This window comes from Xenopus laevis, chromosome 8S (genome assembly GCF_017654675.1).
Source record: "Xenopus laevis strain J_2021 chromosome 8S, Xenopus_laevis_v10.1, whole genome shotgun sequence".
In the NCBI taxonomy this organism is placed as follows: domain Eukaryota; kingdom Metazoa; phylum Chordata; class Amphibia; order Anura; family Pipidae; genus Xenopus; species Xenopus laevis.
Window position 1 is genome coordinate 98,934,544 of NC_054386.1, and position 20,215 is coordinate 98,954,758.

Below are 20,215 nucleotides of genomic sequence, written 5' to 3' on the forward strand. Positions count from 1 at the left end.
AACTGGTGAGAACCTACACCATTTTCATCCACCTTACATGCAGCCTGAACCTGTCAGCACTCCCAAACTTATGAGTTTGAGTGCTGCTCAAATTAGGAGACAGTAGAGGGAAGGATGCCTATGTGCCACCTCCTACTTCCCCCTTATTATTACAGTGCTGCCAATCCCAGGCAGTGCCGTGTTCATTCATTTTTTAATGTGTAGGGCAGGGTGCAATGTGCAGAAGAAAACATGTACATCTTATGTTATATTTATTCCTTATAATAAAGGGGGTTGTTTGTAAGGTAAATGGCTAAATGCTTAAAAGAGCTATTGGGCTCTCTGTACCGTACCTATATTCTAACCAGGGGGTCCAAACTTGTAGATATTTTTGGTGAGAGTCTAATAGAATACTGGACATCTTCTCTTGAACCATAATCCAATAAAAGGAGTTTTTTAGATTTAATTTTGAAATCTGACATGGGGCTATACATTGTCAGTTTCCCAGGTGCTTCCAGTCATGTCACTTGTGCTCTGATAAACTTCAATCACTCTTTACTGCTGTACTGCAAGTTGGAGTGATATCACCCCCTTCCTTCCCCCCCAGCAGCAACAGAACAATGGGAAGGTAACCAGATAGCAGCTCCCTAACTCAAGATAACAGCTGCCTGGTAGATCTAAGAACAGCACTCAATAGTAAAAATCCATGTCCCACTGCGACTCCTTCAGTTAGGAGAAACAACAGCCTGTCAGAATCCAATTTGTCAGATTACTGAGAGAAAGCAATCAGAGCAGAACTTGCTGCTTAGTGTTCTTTATTAGACACAACATGTTTCAGGCAAGTGCCCTTTATCAAGTGTACAAATAGTCAGTGTTAACAAACATTTAAAGGGTAAAACAGGAAGTGAGGTCACGTAGCAAGATAAGTGGATCCATAAAAAGTGCAAGCATTAGGGGTAATTAGTGAGTCCTTTATGCATAATGTCCTTGATTAATTCAGTCCACAGTGTGACATTTTCTGGAAGCATTTCCAAATAGTCTCTTCAAATAAATGTTGAAAAAATGAAAAAAATGAAAAAAAGGGTATAATACTCAAGGAACTGCCCATGTTTTGGGCCTACCACAAAAACATCCTTATAAATTACTCAATTATTATGGAAGGAAAAGGTATGCCCATTATTCTTACCATTAGCCGTACATATAATGTAAATATCTTGGGCTCAGAAATCAATTATCTGAAAAAGAAACAAATCAAGCATCAGTAATAGTGATGGGCGAATTTGCGCCGTTTCGCTTCACCGAAAAATTTGCGAATTTCGCGCGAAATTCGCGAAAAATTCGCGAAATGGCGCCGGCGTCTCGTTTTTGACGCTGGCGCCCGTTTTTTGGCGCCGGCGTCCGTTTTTCGAAAAAAACATTTTTGACGCGGGCGAATTTTTACCGCGAATTTTCGCGGGTGTTTCGCGAATTTATTCGCTCGGCGCGAATCGCGCAAATTCACCGCGAATTCGCGCCTGCCGAATAAATTCGCCCATCACTAATCAGTAACAAGGAAAAGTAACAAAAACTTTTTGTACACTGTACAAGTAAAACGCAACATTGTCACAGTGTTAAAGGAAGCATTTCACACTCCAGCTGTCATTCATGCCTTTAGGGTACATTGTATCTAACTTCTTGATCCAGTATGCTTCCCTCTGTAGTATTTTCTTTTTAGGGTTCCTACCTCTCTGTAAGGGGCTAATCACTTCTAATATGGCCCATCTTAACTGTGACTGATTATGGTTAGCATCCTTAAAATGCCTGGACACTGTAGTGTCTGTGGCTGTTCCTTTCTTATAATTTCGTATGTTTCCTTTGTGTTCTTTAATTCGAGTTTTCACAGTTCTTATGGTCTGGCCAATGTAGGCCAGTCCGCACGGACATTTTAATAGGTAAATCACGTTGCTTGTATCACAGGTGGCATAGTGTTTTAGTTTTACTGGTGTGCCATTAGCAGGGTGTCTCAAGGTATCTCCTTTGATGATGGAGGAGCAACAGTTGCAATTTAAACAAGCAAATGTGCCCATCTTGGGTTGGCCTAGGAACCTCGTGGCCCCTTTCAATCGTGGGGGATTGATCTCAGAAGGGCATAATAGATCACGGAGGCTTCTCCCTTTCTTGTAGCTAAAAATTGGAGGTTTTGCTAAGGGACCTCTGAGTGTTTTTTCTTGTTGTAGCAGTGGCCAAAATTTGTGAACAATCCGTTCAATTTGTTTACTCTGTGCATTATACTGGCTTACAAATGGGAAAATGTCCTTTCTTTCTTTGGGTTTGTATTTGAGTAACTCGTTCCTTGGAATTGTACCCAGCCTGTCAGAAAGCAGTTCCATAGTGCAGCACTGGCTCTCCTATGAAATGCATCACAAAATTGACATCATAGGGAAAGAGTTGTCCATACCTATGTCCCATCCCTCTCCTGATCTTCCTAAACCCTACCCCTGACAGGAGTTCTGTCTGTCATTGATTATGAATCATACCTCCATAGATTCATCTATTGCAAGTTTTGTGTATATTTGGATTTTAAATCTTTGTTTTCTGTGCTAACGCGCTTATGTTTGTTCTTATGGTCTGAAAATGAAACAAAAATCATTATTACTGAAAGAAGTCTCTTTCTCTTACAAAAATAGTTACATGGCACAAACCAATACAGGGAGGAAATATTGATGTTATAAAGAAACCAAAGCTAAAAGTAGATACTCTTATCACTGGTCGCAACATTTGTGCTTAGTACAGGGCCAGCAGGACACTGAGAAAAATTCTGGTGGCCCCTGCTTTTGGGGGCCCAGATCCGCACACTGCACTTCTTCCTGCCACAACCTCCCTTCTTTTTCATGCACATCAGTGTGGTGGGGGCCCTGAGACAGCAGCCCACTGGGCCCCGGGCCCCCCAGTCCGACCCTGATGGGATCTCTCTGTACAGTCTATGAGCAAACTTAGGGGACTGTTCCTGCTGAATTGTGCTTAGTACAGGGAATACCTATGCTGTTATAGTTTTATGGGATCTCTCTGTACAGACTATGAGCAAACTTAGGGGACTGTTCCTGCTGAATTGTGCTTAGTACAGGGAATACCTATGCTGCCATAGTTTTATGGGATCTCTCTGTACAGACTATGAGCAAACTTAGGGGACTGTTCCTGCTGAATTGTGCTTAGTACAGGGAATACCTATGCTGTCATAGTTTTATGGGATCTCTCTGTACAGACTATGAGCAAACTTAGGGACTGTTCCTGCTGAATTGTGCTTAGTACAGGGAATACCTATGCTGCCATAGTTTTATGGGATCTCTCTGTACAGACTATGAGCAAACTTAGGGACTGTTCCTGCTGAATTGTGCTTAGTACAGGGGAATACCTATGCTGCCATAGTTTTATGGGATCTCTCTGTACAGACTATGAGCAAACTTAGGGGACTGTTCCTGCTGAATTGTGCTTAGTACAGGGAATACCTATGCTGTTATAGTTTTATGGGATCTCTCTGTACAGACTATGAGCAAACTTAGGGGACTGTTCCTGCTGAATTGTGCTTAGTACAGGGAATACCTATGCTGCCATAGTTTTATGGGATCTCTCTGTACAGACTATGAGCAAACTTAGGGGACTGTTCCTGCTGAATTGTGCTTAGTACAGGGAATACCTATGCTGTTATAGTTTTATGGGATCTCTCTGTACAGACTATGAGCAAACTTAGGGGACTGTTCCTGCTGAATTGTGCTTAGTACAGGGAATACCTATGCTGCCATAGTTTTATGGGATCTCTCTGTACAGACTATGAGCAAACTTAGGGGACTGTTCCTGCTGAATTGTGCTTAGTACAGGGAATACCTATGCTGCCATAGTTTTATGGGATCTCTCTGTACAGACTATGAGCAAACTTAGGGGACTGTTCCTGCTGAATTGTGCTTAGTACAGGGAATACCTATGCTGCCATAGTTTTATGGGATCTCTCTGTACAGACTATGAGCAAACTTAGGGGACTGTTCCTGCTGAATTGTGCTTAGTACAGGGAATACCTATGCTGCCATAGTTTTATGGGATCTCTCTGTACAGACTATGAGCAAACTTAGGGGACTGTTCCTGCTGAATTGTGCTTAGTACAGGGGAATACCTATGCTGTCATAGTTTTATGGGATCTCTCTGTACAGACTATGAGCAAACTTAGGGGCTGTTCCTGCTGAATTGTGCTTAGTACAGGGAATACCTATGCTGCCATAGTTTTATGGGATCTCTCTGTACAGACTATGAGCAAACTTAGGGACTGTTCCTGCTGAATTGTGCTTAGTACTGGGAATACCTATGCTGGAATAGTCATATGGTCTATCTGCCGAGGCTGTGAGCAAAATTAACTCCTGCATAATGGACTTCTGGCTTCTAATAAAACAAACAAGGGAAATATATTGCAATATATAGACAAACAATCCCTGTGTTGTTTAAAGGGTAAGGCATTTTTCAGTAGCAGTAGCACAAATGTCTCTGTCTTAAATAAATTGATATTGGGTTGAGTGCAGAGGACTCTTGTATTCTAATAAAACACTCACAGCAAAAGGTGAAGGGAGTGGGTTGATCACTGGGAATCTACTTATCTACCTCACAAGGACAAAACATGGAGTGGCTTTAATCTCCCTGTTTACCTAAAAAAAAACAATAATACAATAGGCAGAAACTATGTTCAGTACAAGCACTATACATTGCACTCATGTTGCACAAGTGGGTGTATTGCCCTTTTAATTGACCAAGGCATTTATTCTCTGACCCCTGCTAGAAGGGTTTCGCTAATGTTTAGGCTGGATCCAAAGGCTGTGCTGCAGGTCCCTGCATGTGGAATTTATATTAATGACATTAATATTTTGGTTTGAAAGAAATGAAAACATAATGAAACTACATGAAGACTGATATATCTATTAGTCCTCCCAGGATCTGGAGCCAATTGTAACATCATATACTGCTCTACATTTAGACTGATCTCCTGCCAAACTATAATCTATATCCAATATACAAATATTATAAAAGGAAAAAAATGACATACCTTTTTTTCTCTTTTTGTATACAAATACACACACAACAACAATAACGAGGAGGCTGAACAGTGTCGCGCAGACAGGGATGATGATGAAGAAAATGCTTCTCTTGTCAAATTCTGTCATAGATAAGAGTTTAGTGAGTTTAATGAATGCACCATAAGAAAACAATAACTTAGGAGAACAAAATATTAGGTTACTAAACATAAAACTATTTACATACTTACAGTCTCTCAATACAAAAACTGTGATAAACAATCCAGTGAACTAAGAAAACCCATAACATTATAGCATTAAAATTTGACAATTGTTATAGTCCCTTTCTTTTAGGGATGCTCCTAATCGACTATTTTGGATTTGGGCGAACCCCGAATCCTTCACGAAGGATTTGGCCAAATACCGAACCGAATCTGAATCCTAATTTGCATATGCAAATTAGGGGTGGGAAGGGGAAAACATTTTTTACTTGTTTTGTGACAAAAAGTCACGTGATTTCCCTCTCCACCGCTAAATTAGGATTCGGTTCAGCCGGACAGAAGGATTCGGTCAAATCCTGCTAAAAAAGGCGGAATCCTGGCCGAATCCCGAACCGAATCCTGGATTTGGTGCATCCCTACTTTCTTTACTCTCTCTCTCTGTGACTGCAGTGGGAATATGATTAAAAATTGGATTTCCTTCACTATCTGGCCTCCATCATCCAGTGATGATGGAGGCATCTTCTGATGTGAAGGAACAGATTAGAGTTCTTCAGAAAAAGCAGCTCAGGGTTATGGGTAAAATAGTCAACACATTTGCAGGCAGCTTTAATAAACAATTATGGGATGGAAGTCAACCAGACTGATGGACATTAGTGATGGGCGAATTTATTTACCAGGTACAAAATTTGCGGCGAATTCCCGCTTTTCACCGCCAGCAAATAAATTCGCAAAACCGCAGCGAAAATTCGCCCTCCGGCGCCCCGTTTTGCAAATTTTTCACCATTTCGCGAAAAAAAAGAGGCTGCTCTGATGTTCTTCTGCTTAGGAAAGATTTGAGAGAGGTTTCTAATTGTTTTCCTAAGCAGAAGAACATCAGAGCAGCCTCTTTCTCTCTCCTGACAACTTCCTTGACTACTTGGTGGTCAGACTGGTGGGAAACTGACCAGCAGGTGGCGCTGTTGTAACTAAATTCATTCAATTAACTGTACATGTATCCCTTAATATCTTGAAAAATGATGAATGTAAATTACAAAACTGCTTAGAATAGCATTCTCATCAATTTTACATTCACTTATTTTAAAGGTTTACTTATCCTTTAACAGAATCTACTCTTGAACTATGTACAACTGAATTAAAATAACCATTGTGGGTTAGTAAAATATTCCTTCCTTACACCCAACGGCCTAAAGACACTCACCAAAGGGAAAAACCAGTGGATTCTCCAAACTGCTGTGATCCACATGGCAGGAGTAAGTGGCGCCCTCCTCTGGTGTTACCTCCACACTCACTCTGATCTGATAGGTGCCATCAGGGTTTGGCAGGATCTCTGGTGCCTCCTCTGAGTCAATCTCATGTCTCTCATTCTTTATCCATTTCACTTCTACATCTCGGGGGTAGAACCCATACACCCGGCAGTGCAGTTTAACACCACTCTCTGACTCTGAGCTGGAAACCTTCAGTTTGGGGATCACTGGCAGGAAAAGTAAGAAAAGCCTATAGTTTTTGTCCCACCAATTTAACCTGTATGGTATGCACAGTATCAAAGCAAAGTAATGAGCCTAGGTCAGGCCAGCAGGCAGATTTGTTGGTGGTCTTGGCCTTTACTGGAGAGATTCGCTACAAATAGTTAAAAAAGATCAGTTGTCTAGCGCCCATCTGTAACACAATTTAATGATAACATTTTTTAATGTGAATAATGTGAAGATGGAACATTTGGGGGTGCAGGGTTTAGCATTGAAGTCTTTTCACCTGACCATTTTCTGTGTAGGGTTTATGTGCTGCTTTGCTCCAGTTGCTTCCCTGACTCTAAATATATACATAGCTGAAGAAACTTAAAATATTTAGAGGGATGTTATTTTAAGTCTTGACCACCAACTGAAGCCACCTACCTGGTGGTCTAGTGGGGTGGTGGGGATGCCCAATGCGTTCACTGCGGAGCTGCTCCTCACTTTTTGTTGCCGCTCATGTGCTCCAATTCCGGGTTCTCACGGCGTTCAGGTAAACTCGACTTTCCTCGTGTGCACCGCGTGACATCATCTCAGTTGCCACAAATTTGAATATTTAAAGGCGCAAATGCCCTATTCCCATTGCCCAACGTAAAGGTCCTTTCCTAAATTCCTGGGTGCAATTACTAAGTTGTGTCATCCGGTTTTTGATTATTCTTCGGGTGCTGACTTGGTGCTGTGCTACTCTGAGTTTTGACCTTGGCCTGTGACCCCGACCTTGCTTCTGTTATCTGATTTGGTACCGCATTGCCTGTCTGGTATTGACATTGCCTGTTTCACGCCTTGCTGACTGCTCCTCCAGTTTTATACATACTCCCGAAGATACATAAGAATTTGGACAAAGCCCCAGGGAGGCCAATTGTGGCAGGGGTCAATTCAGTTTTTTGTCCTTTGGCCAAGTTTTTGGATAGAATTCTTCGTGAGTATGTATTTCAAATAAAATCCTATATTAGGGATACCAGTGACTTTATTGAGAAGGTTGACTTGATAAAAGAACTACCAGTGGATGCCATTTTGGTCACACTTGATGTACAGGATACCGTACGTGATACCCAGCATTTCATGACACAGTAGATCCAGAACTTTATAACATTGTGCCCAAGCCTTTTATAACACAGTTGCCTCAGGATTTCATTACACAGTGAATGCATTATTTAATGTACTTTCTTTACTTCTCCTGACTTATTTTGGAGGTCAAAATAATGAAGTATTGAGATTTTTTTCTGTTAAAAATTACAAGTTCATTAAAACATATACAAGCATTGTTCTACAATCTCACCTTTCTTCTCCAAGTCATTTGATATGATAGGGAGATACAGCTTCAGGTGTTCAATGCATTCATTCTCTATATACTCCTTACTATCAGTTGCATCATAACGTATATTCCATAGACGAGACACCATCACAGCATCTTGTGATACGGGCAAATACATCACCCTCTTCTTATCAAAAATGAAAAACTCCTTCCCATCAAAGGCAATCTCCTGGTATCCACCAATGGTGCCATCATCATGCAGCTCACAGGCTGACTTCCTCTGGTAGATATGGATATCCTCATTACCTGCAACATAAAACAAAAGACACTATGTGATTTAGCACTCATTTCGAACATTTTTTAAAAATAATACATTTGTTAAAATTTTTGGACCCATCACAAGGTTACCAGATCAAGGATTTTCTAATAAACACAGGTCAATGTACTGCACTGGTTGCAATCAGATTGTATTTAATGCAAATACAATCAGCATAGTCCTTCTAGCTGCATTATCTAGAAATGGCCTTGACTTGTAACATGATCTGGTATTCTTAAAGGGATACTGTCATGGGAAAAAATTGTTTTTTCAAAATGAATCAGTTAATAGTGCTGCTCCAGCAGAATTCTGCACTGAAATCCATTTCTCAAAAGAGCAAACAGATTTTTTTATATTCAATTTTGAAATCTGACATGGGGCTAGACATTTTGTCAATTTCCCAGCTGCCCCTGGTCATGTGGGAAATTGAAATCAGAAAACAAAGAGCTCCGAGTGCCTGCCCCCAGGCGATTTTCATTTACTTTACCTTCCCCTAAAGATTGTACCCAAAGTGGACCCTTATTCTAAGGAAGGGAGTAATTTTCCACTTCCTGGGTCATAGTATGACTCATAGCTATCCCTGGTGCGCTATAATATACAATGCCTGAGCTATTTGGCTTTATGGGATTCTGCTAGAGGCTTTGGTTAGGGTTGTTACCTGAACCTCTCCAAAGTGGATTTGAGCCTTCCGTGAATCCTTCATTAGTCAGGACTAGTAAAGGGTAGCTAGACTCTGCAATAGTCTCTTTAGGAGAGAAAGCCAGATTAGGGCTACCTATTTTGAGCAGTTTTGGGCTCCATTGAGGAGTGATAGAAGGGATTAGATCCCAAGCCCATTGTGGAATAGTAAAAACTAGGAAACCAGAGACAGGACAATAGGAACTGAGATAGACCCCCCTTTGGTTTCCCATAAGAATTGTCCTTAGAGGAAACAAGACAAACTCTGGGTAGACAGATATGCCCCTCTCAAATGCTATTAGAGGGAAGTCTCTGCTATTGGTCTGCATTATGAATATGCATTGACCTTGCAATATATATATACGCCCTTCTAGAGAACTGTAATGCACCAGACATTGGGAGTAAAGCTAAGGGGAAAAGGACTGCATACATTCTGCTTTTGTGGCAACATTTTAAAATCACAGTATTTGAGATTTAGCTTTCTTTGCAACTAGGGAACATTATGAAGAGGTTTTATTTTTTGCCTTTACATCCCATTTAATAGGAAAGAAGAGAAAGGCATTTAAAAACTACAAGTCTGCAGGGACATAAACTACATTTAGGGGCAGATTTACTTAGGTTCGAATATCGAGGGTTAATTAACCCTCGATATTCGACTGTCGAAGTTAAATCCTTCGACTTCGAATATCGAAGTCGAAGGATTTAGCGATATTCGTTCGATCGATCGAGCGATTAAATCCTTTGAATCGAACGATTTGAAGGATTTTAATCCATCAATCGAACTAAATTCCTTAGATCAAAAAAAGCTTAGAAAGCCTATGGGGACCTTCCCCATAGGCTAACATTGAGGTTCAGTAGGTTTTACTTGGCGAAGTAGGGGGTAGAAGTTTTTTTTTAAGAGACAGTACTTCGACTATCGAATGGTCGAATAGTCGAATGATTTTTACTTCGAATCATCAGATTCGAAGTCGAAGGTCGAAGTAGCCAATTCGATGGTCGAATTAGCCCAAACGTTTTTTTTATTCGACTTCGATATTCGAAGTCGAAGGATTTTCATTCCCAGTCGAATATCGAGGGTTAATTAACCCTCGATATTCGACCCTTGATGCATCTGCTCCTAAGTGTTGTAAAACTGCAATCCGGAAGGCAAAGATAGAAAATAAGAAGCGCATTGAGGCTGAGTCTAAGACTAACCCAAAAAGTATATTAATAGTAGAAAAATGCAGGTTGAAAGTGTTGCTACTTTAAATAATGGTACCAGTATGGTTGTAACAGATACAGAAAAGGCAAATGTGCTAAATCAGTTCTTTTCTTCAGTGTATACAATAGAGGAGTGTGAGTTCCCAGGCTCACTTTATAGCTGCACTAATGGCTCAGCTCAATCTAGTCAGTGGCTGACTCAGGATATGATTCATAAAGCTTTAATAAAAATTAATATAAACAAGGCGTCAGGGCCAGATGGCATTCACCTCTGGTTTCTAAAAGATCTTAGTTCAGTTTTGACCAACCTCTATCTCAGATCCCCTTTCATCTAGTATGGTGCCTACGGATTGGAGAAAAGATGATGTCATTCCAATATTTAAAAAGGGATTACAATCTCAGACTGGCAATTATAGGCCGGTTAGTTTGATATCAGTGGTGGGCAAATTATTTGAAGGCTTGTTAAAGGATGACATTCAAAATCTTGTCCTAGTGAATGTCATTATGAGCAGCAATCAGCATGGTTTTATGAAGGATAGGTTATGTCAGATATATCTGATTGCTTTTTATGATGGGGTAAGTAAGATGCTGGACAGTGGGGGGGCAGTAGATCTATTTGGATTTTCCAAAGAGTTTGATACTGTGCCCCACAAACGACTGCTTTCTAAACTAAGGTCTGTTGGGCTTAATGAAGTCGTTTGCACATGGATAGGAAACTGGCTACAGGATCGGGTACAGAGGGTGGTTGTTAATGGGACATTCTCTACTTGGAGTAAGGTTCTTAGTGGGGTCCCCCCAGGGCTCAGTATTGGGTCCACTTTTATTTAACTTGTTCATTAATGACTTAGGGGAGGGTATTGTAAGTAATGTATCAGTGTTTGCAGATGACACAAAACTATCAGCCCAATCAATTCCATCCAGGATGTGGCAACTTGGATCTTGACAAACTGGCAATCTGGGCAGCTAAGTGGCAAATGAGATTCAATGTTGATAAATGTAAAGTCCTGCACCTGGGATGTAACAATATCCACTTATACCCTTAATGGGACTGCACTAGGCAAATCCATTATGGAAAAGGACCTTGTAGATGATAAACTTGTCTGTAGCAAGCAATGCCAGTCAGCAGCATCAAGGGCCAATAAAGTCTTGAGTTGTATTAAATGGGGCATAGAGTCACGGGAGGAGGGGGTCATTGTTCCACTGTATAGAGCACTGGTAAGGCCCCATCTAGAATATGCCGTACAGTTTTGGTCTCCATCACTCAAACAGGACATTATTGTATTAGAGAGGGGACAGAGAAGGGCAACTAAGCTGGTAAAGGGAAAATCTTAGCTATGAGGAAAGACTGGCCAAATTGGGGATGTTCACACTGGAGAAGAGGCGCTTAAGGGGAGATATGATAACTATGTATAAATATATAAGGGGATCATATAATAATCTCTCTAATGATTTATTTACCAGTAAGTCTTTCCAGCTGACACAAGGTCACTCATTCCGATTAGAAGAAAAGAGGTTCCAGCTAAATATTGGGAAGGGGTTTGTTACAGTGAGAGCTGTGAAGATGTGGAATTGTCTCCCTGAATCAGTGGTACAGGCTGATACATTAGATAGGTACAAGGAAGGGTCGGATGCTTTATTCACCAGTAGCTCCTCCCAGCAGACAGGAGGGAGCCAATGAGATTAGAGGAGGGAAAGGGGTGTTACAGGGAGAGCTGGGAAGTGAATCAGGGGTACAGGCTGATACATTAGATAGGTATAAGAAGGGGTTGGATGGTGTTTAGCAAGTGAGGGAATACAGGGATATGGGAGATAGCTCATAGTACAAGTTCATCCAGGGACTGGTCCCATTGCATCTTGGAGTCAGGAAGGAATATTTAACCTCACTGAGGCAAATTGGAGAGGCATCAAATGGGTTTATTTAGCCTTCCTCTGGATCAACTGGCAGTTAGGCAGGTTATACAGTATAGAGTTAAAAGGTCAAACTTGATGGACTTGTTTCTTTTTTCAACCTAAATTACTATTTTACTATAATGGGCCTCATGGTTGTGGTGGGTACTTTAGAGTATTCCTAAATCAGCCAAAACTGTGCTCAACCAGTATCTGTCATCTATTTTCATACCACTCCTATGGAATTCCCCCCCAAAAGAAGAATGCACTGTTGTTTGAAAAGAAGAGGCCACTTTCCAACCACAATATAAGTATTCAGCTAATGGGCCAGAGGAGAGGAGCTGAGCTTGCCATGGAGAGGAGGCAGCAAGAAAGAAAAGGCAGGAGCCAGGAGGACCTACTCGACGTGATAGGGACATCCTCCTTAAGTGTGGCTGATTGTGTGCCCTGGTAAAATATAGATGTAAACTTACCTTTACTATTTGTCTTGTTAAAAAATCCCATTAGAAATTTCAGCATGTGTCTTTGCCAGACTTCATATTCCTGAGCATATTTGGTCTGCTTTTCTATGTGCTCAGAAAGAACATTCAGTGATGGAGTAAAAGCCTGGGCATATTGTACGTCACTGTTGTATCTTCCATACTGTATGCCGTCCACATACATAATAACTGAAAACTGAGGAACACCATAGATACGGTTTGATACCAGGGCTATATGATACTGCAGAGAGTGACTTCCTAGGAGATAGAAGTATTTACAGTTTATAATGATAATATATAAGGAAAACAAGTATTTAACTTATGTGGGACAAACAACAAAATGTGTGCAATTACTTAATTTGAGCTGAAAAAAGACAAGTCTATCAAGTCCAACCTTTCCAAATGAACCCCAGTGCACATACATATATACATACATATATAGACATGAAAGGGCACAGATTTACAGTTAACAGCAGGAAAGCAAAATGGTCCAGTCGCAGCACATTTCAACAAACCACTAGTTATGGGTGAATAAATTTGCTGTGAATGTCCGCGTATCGATGCCAGCAAATAAATTCACGAAACTGTGGCGAAAATTCGTCTGCAAAAATCCCGATGTTTAGGCCTAAGGACTCCAGATCTCCGAAAGGCTCAACCAAAGCAGCAATGATGCCAGGCCTGCCCAGATTTCGGTGGGATGGAGATTATTAAAATTCGTAAAGGTCTGGGCAGAAGAAACAGAAGATGTTTGGGTGAAGGCTGTGACTTTAAGAGGATACAGAATAGAATTCTTTTTAACACCTTCACACGATCATTTTGTGCAGACTCAAGTTCCATTGGAACTAGACAAGAGACTTTTTTTGGAAGAATACATTCAAAAACTTCAGATCACACAGGCTGTGGTGCAAGTACCAGTGAAGCAGCAAAGAAGGGGATTTTATTCTCCATTATTTTTAGTCCAGAAGAAAACAGAAGACATGAGACCGATTTTGGATCTCATAGAATTGAACAGGTTTATAAGATCCCGTTTATTCAAGATGTAATTTATCCAGACAATCAAGAAATTAGTAAATCCTGGGGACTGGCTCGTTTCTATAGATTTACGGGTTGCGTATTTACAAGTCCCCATTGCCTTCAACATCAGCGTTTTCTCAGATTCTGCTTCCAAGGGATACATCTTGAATTCAGCTGTCTACCTTTTGGGCCTCTCCACACCTCCCAGAACATTCTCAAAGGTGCTGGCAGTGTTAATTGCAAAACTAAGAAAACAGAGCATAGAGGTATACCACTACTTGGACAATCTTCTGGTCATAGCCAGAGATCCGACTACATTAGAGATACATCGGGAGAAACTGATCACGAAGTTGCAGAGATTCGGTTGGTTAATAAACTTCGAGAAGTGTCAGTTAGAACCCTCACAGAGACTGGTTTACTTGGGGGCCCAAATAGATAACAGAATAGGAATGTTCTCTCTACCACTAGAGAAGATATCCAAGATAATCAAGATGATGATAATCGGAGGTCTCTCAGGTTCAATGTATCTCTGCAAGAAAGTTCATGACTTTCCTAAGTAAATTGACTTCAACAATTGGAGAAGTTCAGTGGGCTCGATGGAATATGAGAAAGATTCAAGATGTATTTCTGACACAGTGGAATTGACAGAGAGAGGACTGGGAACAAAAAATGTTTTTCTCAGCGGAGGCGAAGCAGCAGATGGAGTGGTGGAAATATCCAGTAAATCTTCACAGAGGGTTTCCTCTGCAAGAAGGAACCTTACTGCATATTTACACAGATGCTTCAGGTTCCGGCTGGGGAGCACATTTCCATGAATGGTTAGAGCAGGGTCGTTGGGGTGAAGACTTGTCTGCTCTGCAATCCAACCTTTTAGAGCTAAAGGCCATCATGCAAGCCCTAGAGGTCCTCAAACCAATAATATTGGGAGAAAACATTTGTATAAGAACAGACAATATGGCAGCGGTCTCTAATATCAGACGACAAGGCTGCACCAGAAGCCCGGAATTGATGAAACAGCTAGAACCTGTTATGAATTTTGCTCAGATGTTTTTGGCAAGCATAACAGCGGTACATATAACAAGAGATCAGAATTTGAAAGCTGACCAGTTGAGTCGTCAGAGTATTGATCAGGGAGAGTGGAGTTTGAACAAGCACGTTTTCAAGTCAATATTGAGGAAGTGGGGAGAACCGGAATTAGATCTTATGGCAACAGCAGAAAACAGCAAGCTTCCAAAAAATGTTTCCAGAGTCCCTTGTGTAGAAGCTGTGGCAGCAGATGCTTTTGCTCACATTTGGGTGTTAAGGAAGATCCTTCTCTCCAGAATTGAAGTCATTGCCATTCTGCCATATTGGCCAAGGAGGCCTTGGTATCCTCTCTTGAGGAGACTGTTGGTTGACGAACCAATGAAGTTTCCGAACAGGAAGGACTTGTTAAGCCAAACATCCCTGTTTCATTCATCACCTCACCAGTTAACAGCATACTTAACAGCAGGATGAGAGACATAGGTTGTTCAGAAGCAGTCATTAGTACTTTGTCTAAGTCAAGGAAAAACAGTACCATTACTAGATATGACAAAATTTGGGATACTTTCTGCTCTCGGGCTCTACGGGAGAGCGGTAATGATGGAGATCCTTAGATTCCTCAGGTGTTGGAATTTCTTCAAGGTGGCTTGGATAAAGGCCTTAGTGCTAATACACTTAAGGTACAGGTATCGGCATTGTCAGCAGTGTTGGGTCGACAGCTTACCAACCATCCATTGGTGGCAAGATTTCTGAAGGCTACTATGAGAATCAGACCTCCGGGGAAAAATTAGTACCTTCTTAGGATTAACCTTTAGTCCTGAGGGCAGGCCCGGATTTGTGGCAAGGCCACATAGGCCCGGGCCTAGGGCGGCAAAAAATAGGGGCGGCATGCCGCCCAGCCGCATTATGGGGACGTGTGCGTTCCCATTCAATTACACCAGCTGCGTCGGTGCTTTTTCGCCGGCGTGCTGGGAAGTGTAGGCGGGGACTAGAACGGCACGGCCGCCTGGTCGGACCTCGCGGCCTAGGGGCAGCCGGCAAACAAATCCGGCGCTGCCTGAGGGCATTATATAGAGCACCCTTTTTTGCAGAGACTGAGTCTACATTGTGGAACTTAAACCTTAAAGTGTTTTTTTAATAGCGATTGCTTCAGGAAGCAGAGCATCAGAGCTCCAGGCTCTGTCAGTCGAGCCTTTCATACAGTTTTTAGTGCTGAAGCCTGAAGGCATGACACTTTTGCCGAAAATTGTATCCAGTTTTCTTATAGATGAAGAATCAATTTTTCTCCCAATGGTCAATTCTGAAGCTACTTTTGGTTATGAAGTTACTCGATCAGCGGTTGAAGCTGAATAAATTATACAGCAGTTAGTAGTCTCCCTCCCTTATTTATTGCTTGGGTCAGGGGCGTAACTACAGAGGAAGCAGACCCTGCGGCTGCAGGGGGGCCCAGGAGGTACATTGGGCCCCATGATGAGCAATTTCAACATATATTGGTAAAACAGGACAAACACTGGATATGTTGGGGGCCCTAAAATTAATTTGCTGTGGGGCCCAGCAACATCTAGTTACGCCACTGGCTTGGGTATTTACCCGATTAGTTAATGCTGATGGCGGATGGCCAGGGAAAGTAGGAATCCTATCATACTTACCGTGATTCTCCTTTCCTGGCCATCCCCCTGTCAGCATTCCCATCCTATTAAGGGAGCTTTGTTACATTGACAAGGCAGGTTGTAGGGGATGGGTTTAAGAAGGAATTGCTTGGAGACGCATCTGTAGGGGGAGTGGTTACCCGATTAGTTAAGGCTGACCAGGGGGTGGCCAGGAAAGGAGAATCACGGTAAGTATGATAGGATTCCTCCTATCCAGGCAAATTTCACTAGGATATTCATCTTGCAGAATGGTTTCACAATCTGCAGACTAAGTGCTTGGTTTTTAATGTTCTTTTTCCCCTAACTTGCTCCTAGGGTTGCCACCTTTTGCAACGGTGGAGACCGCTGCCTGGGGGGGTGGGGCTGTGACATCATGGGGTGGAACCGTGACATAGGTGGTGTTAAATATTGGGTATTGGAAAAAAGGTTATATTCCAGTATTGATTAAGTTTGAATACGTTTCATTTGTGCACTCATGACTTGTCATTCACACATCTTTCACACACTGGTTCCCATACTCCATTTGTTCCTCAAGTCTGGAGGGATTAGGTTACAATTAACATATGGAATTTATGGGTAGGCTGGGGGAGGTGTATCCCACAGATTTTGAATATATCCCTGGACAAAGAGAAGTTTGCTCTCTCTCACACTCTCACACACTGGACACACACACAGACACACAATGACTCTCACACAATACAGACATACACAAAACTTTTATACAACATATTGATACATACATATTATTTTGGTAGGCTGTCAATAGAGTATTTGACTGGCTAGGTATCTGTTAATTTGTATGTATTTTCTGCAACACATTTTTACACATTAAATACATTTAAATATCACCTTGGTGAGTGGTGTTTGTTGACAGTAGTTTCTAACAGGTGGGTGTGTCCATGACATCAGGGGCGGGACTATGATGCGGCTGTCTGCGTTTGCCAATTGCTTTGTCAATCAAGGGAATCCTGCCTGGTTTTCTTTGTTTGGAAACCCGGGCAGGAAGTTTTGACCCGGGCAGCCCTTCAAAATACCGGCTGTCAGGGTCAAAACCGGACAGGTGGCAACCCTACTTGCTCCTGACTTAACATCTGTAAGAAAAGAACAAAATAACACACACTCCTGATACCAGAAGATTAGAAAACAATGAAAAAGAACCGCTGGCTGATGATGCTACTATTTCAGCAACACCTCCTGATGGCCATCGGCAGCATTAAGCCCCTGAAAAAGAGGATTCCTAAAGTTCCTTGCATGTCTACCATAAGGTAAGACAAAAAATACACCAGGTGGTAATGTGGTTTTACCATAATTTTGGTTGATAATTGGTTCTTGCCTGTCTTATCAGTAGAGTGGGGGCATTAACCCTCCCTGATGCTGGAGAAAACATCAAGGAAATCATATTTTTTAGCACCTTGTCCCCATGGGATTTCCATCTGCACCCAGAACCCAACTTATCCAAGAACAGTGTTACACCTCTTTGTGTGCTGCATATAGGAGGAAAAGAAGTTGAATACAGAAAATGGAGATCTCTTAACTCTTAGAATGGGGATGCGGAGCACTAAGAAATCTGACCACCAAGTAGTCAAGGAAGTTGTCAGGAGAGAGAAAGAGGCTGCTCTGATGTTCTTCTGCTTAGGAAAGATTTGAGAAAGGTTTCTAATTTTATTCCTAAGCAGAAGAACATCAGCCTCTTTCTCTCTCAGACGTGAGTGAATCTGCGCTTTTGAGAGAACATGCCGTGTCCTTCCAATAATCATCTGGCAACCTTCTAGCTGGGCAGAAAATAGAGCGGCATGTGCAGTATCGTTTAAAAAAGCTGTTTAATAAAAATATAAAATACACTCACAAACGCCTCTTTTAAAATCGCATGTAAAATCTGTGAAGTCCGCTTTTCAAATGAAACCGTAGCGTCCTTTACTTTGCTCTGCGCATCTCAGTCTTGCGCTGCAGCTCCAAACGATCTGTCTCCGCTCGACGCGTTTCGCCAAGAAGCTAATTAAGCAATTAAACCAAAACTCTCTATGCTTGCTACCATTTGGTGTCTTTAGAATTAATTTGTTAATATATTAACTATAAGAGGTGTCTGTGAGACAAGGGATTTTTACACATTATTATCTTTAAAATTTTTTATTTTTTATTTTATTTTTTCACTGGTAAAAATTTTTTTTAAGTCACTTATATTATTTCTTACACTAATGTATAAACTAACAGTGGTGTATATATATATATATATATAAAATAGACACACAGTCGCACAATCGAAGTGTTTTAATTTTGTCACACATTGTTTGCACTATTATACACGTCTAATCACGCACAGTTAAAGGTGCATTTATATAAAAAATAGCAGAAAATACTGCACCATATTACGCATATCTGTTTTTGTTCCCCTTTTCCTTTGCTTTGTCAGGAAATACAGCGATTCCTCTTTACCTATATTTGAATTTCCTACGGGCCCGGGAGAGCCCTTGATAAGGACTCGCTGTAAGTTGGAACTTCACTGCCCAAAAGACTCAAAAACTTTTTCTGTGGTCTTTCTCTCTCCTGACAACTTCCTTGACTACTTGGTGGTCAGACTGGTGGGAAACTGACCAGCAGGTGGCGCTGTTGTAACAAAATTCATTCATATTAACAGTACATGTATCCCTTAATATCTTGGAATGAAAAATAAATAAATAAACATTGGAAAAAGTACTTAGAGTAGCATTCTCATCTATTTTACACTCACTTGTTTAAAGGTTTACTCCTTTCAGTAGTATTAACGATTAGCTATTAACTTACTGTAAAATGCTGCTTGGTTGCTCCCAGGCATTGATAAAAGGAGTATTAATAGTCATAAAGGAATTGCCTTTCAATATAAAAGGTAAGCATACTAGCAGTGTTGACCCCTGAATCTCCCAACAAGCCAGATACTGTGCAGTCCTGGTTAAAAAAACAATTTTTTAACATTTCTATCAGACAGATTTTAGTGCTTCTCTGCTAACACTGGAGCTCAATATGCACAGGTGCCATGACCCATAATCACCTGTTATTCTACTGTAATTATTTGACTGATCAGAGCTAATTGCTGACTAATTGCTGTGAGTATTTTTACAGGGGCAGTTTTGCCTTTAGGCTAGTGGCTAAACACTGCTACAGTATTAGACATTGCATTTCCTTTGAATTTGCAGTAGCAGAAATGCAGTAGCAATTATTTATCACTTGATGACTAATGTCCTTGTGGACCACCACCCTAAAAAAGAGAAGTGAGAAAGAATAAAGAGCACAGAATAAAACTTACCACAATATACTGCCGGGACTGCAAAGCTGAATAACAGAAGAAAAGCGTTCACCATTTCTACAATATTATTGCTCGAAGAAAATCGCATATTTTGCTTTGTTGAAAAAAGATTAACTTTCTGTCAGTAAAAACAAGAGAGACCATTGTTATCGGGGAGACCAGACAGAACTGCCGCTTACTTTCAAAATGTTTCTTTCTAAACACATTCTAAATCTGACTCCTCTCTGTGTCCTGTCTCCTGGTAACAATGAGCAAACCAGTATTTCTTTTTTTTAATTGGTCCAATGCAATAAAATGAAACTGAAAGTTTCTGAAAGAGTCAACAAATAAAAAAAAAAACATGTTCAACCCGCAGTCAAGGATTTATACTAATAGGCCCCGAGTTTCTTTGATCTCCAGCACTGAACAGCCAGAAAAAGATACAAAGTTTCTAATTTAATTAGCTTTTAGCAGAGAGTCCTAAATAGTTAAAATACTTTTGTAACAGTTTTAATTAAAGGGATACTGTCATGGGGAAAACTTTTTTTTCCAAAATGAATCAGTTAATAGTGCTACTCCAGCAGAATTCTGCACTGAAATCCATTTCTCAAAAGAGCAAACAGATTTTTTTATATTTAATTTTGAATTCTGACATGGAGCTAGACATATTGTCAGTTTCCCAGCTGCCTACCAGTCATGTGACTTGTGCTCTGATAAACT

At 41.0% G+C, this 20,215-nt stretch overlaps 1 protein-coding gene across 5 annotated transcripts; it reads right to left on the bottom strand.

Moving 5' to 3' along the window:
• Positions 1 to 777: 777 nt before the first annotated feature.
• Positions 778 to 19,710, bottom strand: LOC108700369 (major histocompatibility complex class I-related gene protein). 5 transcript variants are annotated; one of them, XR_005963767.1, is made up of 8 exons: positions 19,517 to 19,710; positions 12,545 to 12,808; positions 8,015 to 8,296; positions 6,429 to 6,701; positions 5,042 to 5,152; positions 2,496 to 2,586; positions 1,166 to 1,214; positions 778 to 1,020 (listed from the first exon to the last, which is right to left on the bottom strand). XR_005963767.1 is itself a non-coding variant. In XM_018233499.2 (7 exons), the coding sequence occupies exons 1-6, from the start codon at positions 19,602 to 19,604 to the stop codon at positions 1,207 to 1,209; spliced, it is 1,026 nt and encodes a 341-aa protein (XP_018088988.1). In that variant the 5' UTR covers positions 19,605 to 19,710; the 3' UTR covers positions 778 to 1,020; positions 1,166 to 1,206. The 5 variants fall into 5 exon arrangements, 4 of the variants coding, with proteins under 4 accessions (XP_018088988.1, XP_041430421.1, XP_041430423.1 ...); XM_018233499.2 differs by lacking the exon at positions 2,496 to 2,586; XM_041574487.1 differs by having other exon boundaries at positions 778 to 1,214.
• Positions 19,711 to 20,215: the final 505 nt, after the last annotated feature.